The following is a 1,523-nucleotide window of genomic DNA, read 5'->3' as shown; positions in this document are numbered from 1 at the left end:
GAATGGGGTTGCGCTCTTCCATCTTCGACTAATAAGGCCGCCTGCGGTGGAGCGGCTCTCCTCCTCCTCCTCCGTGCCAACCACCAGACAACAGCAACCGCCTGGTTTCAAAACAAGGACCTATTACTTAAATTGGGAAAAGCTTTGAATCCTGTAGGTCAGCCTGCACCGGGGAGGACAGCGGGACCGGCGCCCAAGTGCGGGGGGAATGCGGGGAAAAGGGCAAAAATCCCTCCTCCGCTGGGATATTTAGGTCAATTAAAGGGCTGCTAACGAATTACCCCCGCTGTGACCCAGGAGGCGAGCTCCTTCCACTGCCATCGTCTCAGCCGGCTGCCGGGGTCCTGGGGCGGAGGGCAGGGAGAGCCCGGCCATCCCGGGAAGCAGGGTGCCGGGCTGGAAACGCGGAGCAGCCCGGGGAGGCGCGGGATGAGGGGCGACTTCTGGCACCCGCGGAGCCTTTGCTCTCCCCGGTTCTGCGGCTACCAGCCCCGTTTCGGGGGCAGGCATGAACCACGGGGACAACTCTGTGCAAAAACACTCCCTCGCCTATAAAAAACAATTTGGACCCAGCACCCCCACCTCTGAGCGGGCAGCGCTCGTCCCCTTACCTTCCTCCCCGTACTGGTCGTAAACGGCTCGTTTCTTGGGGTCGCTCAGGACGTCGTAAGCCTCCGCGATCTCCTTGAACTTCTCCTCGGCGCTGGGGTCTTTATTCTTATCGGGGTGATACTTCAGGGCCATTTTCCGGTAGGCTTTCTTGATTTCATCCTCGTTGGCGCCGGACTGGATGCCCAAAATCTTATAATAGTCCTTCCCCATGACGGCGACACTGCCGGGAGCCGAGTACTTATTCCTGAAAGCAGAAAGACAGCTCTCCGTAGGGCGAATATCGCACTGGGGCAGCCGGGGACGGCACTGCAACCCCCCCCCCGCCCCAAAGACCCAAGCAGCCAAGGCACACAGCAAGCGGGCCCCCAAAGAGGTCACACACGCTCTGCAAGGCTAATTTTGACCAGGAGGGGCCGGGGAGGGTTAAGCCAAGCCTAGCTCAAGGACTATTTTCAGGGCACGCCAGTGACAGTGAAGGGCTATTTCTGACACGTGCCAGCCCCCCGCAGCGGGAGACAGGAGGGGGACAGGCACAGAGCGGGCAGGCCCGGGGGTCTTTTCTGAGCGATGGGGTTAATGCTGTGTGTGGGCGGAGGGGCTTTTGCTTCGCCTCGCTCACCCCAGCGTGTGGGACCCAGAAGCCCCTTGAAATGCCGATCCCCAAGACACGTTGCTCCAAAAACAAGGCATCTGACGGGAAAAGAAAGGTGCAGGGGACCACGGACCGCAACTGGTCCGACGGAGTTTGGCTTTGCCAGGACTCCCTGTCCCGCTGCGACGAGAGGGTGATTTCGTCAAATCCCCGGCGAGCCCCCATCCCTAACAGACTGTACAGCCAGGAGGTTTCACCTTTAATCCCGTGACGCCAGCCTGAGCGGGGTCCGATTTCGGGCGCCTCCGGGGAAAGGCTG

At 60.7% G+C, this 1,523-nt stretch overlaps 1 protein-coding gene across 5 annotated transcripts in view; it reads right to left on the bottom strand.

The window, feature by feature from the left end:
• Positions 1–910, bottom strand: part of DNAJB5 (DnaJ (Hsp40) homolog, subfamily B, member 5) — a 3,894-nt gene extending 2,984 nt beyond the window's left edge. For all 5 annotated transcript variants that reach the window (XM_009330415.1, XM_009330411.1, XM_009330414.1 and 2 more), the window contains exon 1: positions 612–910. In XM_009330415.1, the coding sequence (XP_009328690.1) occupies positions 612–822 (211 nt within the window). In that variant the 5' untranslated portion in view covers positions 823–910. The remainder of the gene's footprint in view (positions 1–611) is intronic.
• Positions 911–1,523: the final 613 nt, after the last annotated feature.

Source organism: Pygoscelis adeliae, unplaced genomic scaffold, assembly GCF_000699105.1.
Source record: "Pygoscelis adeliae isolate BGI_AS28 unplaced genomic scaffold, ASM69910v1 Scaffold628, whole genome shotgun sequence".
In the NCBI taxonomy this organism is placed as follows: domain Eukaryota; kingdom Metazoa; phylum Chordata; class Aves; order Sphenisciformes; family Spheniscidae; genus Pygoscelis; species Pygoscelis adeliae.
Note: the sequence above shows the minus strand (reverse complement) of the source record. Positions and strands in the feature narration are given on the sequence as shown.